The 210-nt window shown below is 68.1% G+C and overlaps 1 protein-coding gene across 1 annotated transcript in view; it reads right to left on the bottom strand.

The window, feature by feature from the left end:
- Positions 1 to 206, bottom strand: part of ADRB1 (adrenoceptor beta 1) — a gene marked incomplete at both ends in the record, with an annotated part of 919 nt that extends 713 nt beyond the window's left edge. Inside the window, one exon of the mRNA XM_008946189.1 lies at positions 18 to 206. Within this exon, the coding sequence (XP_008944437.1) occupies positions 18 to 206 (189 nt within the window). The remainder of the gene's footprint in view (positions 1 to 17) is intronic.
- Positions 207 to 210: the final 4 nt, after the last annotated feature.

Raw genomic sequence — 210 nt, 5'->3', positions numbered from 1 at the left:
CCCCCCAGCCAGCGTGCCGCAGACGGCATCCACCAGCAGCCCCATCGCCAGGCCCGCGCAGGCCAGCGAGGTGATGAAGAGGTTGGTGAGGGTCTGCAGCCGCTGCGTCCGCCCGATGGCCGCGATCACCAGAACGTTACCGACCACGATCAGCAGCACCACCAGGACCATCAGCAGGCTCATGCCCACAGCCCACTGCTGCGACAGCAG

This window comes from Merops nubicus, unplaced genomic scaffold (genome assembly GCF_000691845.1).
Source record: "Merops nubicus isolate BGI_N331 unplaced genomic scaffold, ASM69184v1 scaffold38658, whole genome shotgun sequence".
Classification (NCBI taxonomy): domain Eukaryota; kingdom Metazoa; phylum Chordata; class Aves; order Coraciiformes; family Meropidae; genus Merops; species Merops nubicus.
The sequence above is the reverse complement of the archived record's forward strand: the minus strand, read 5'-3'. Positions and strand labels throughout refer to the sequence as shown.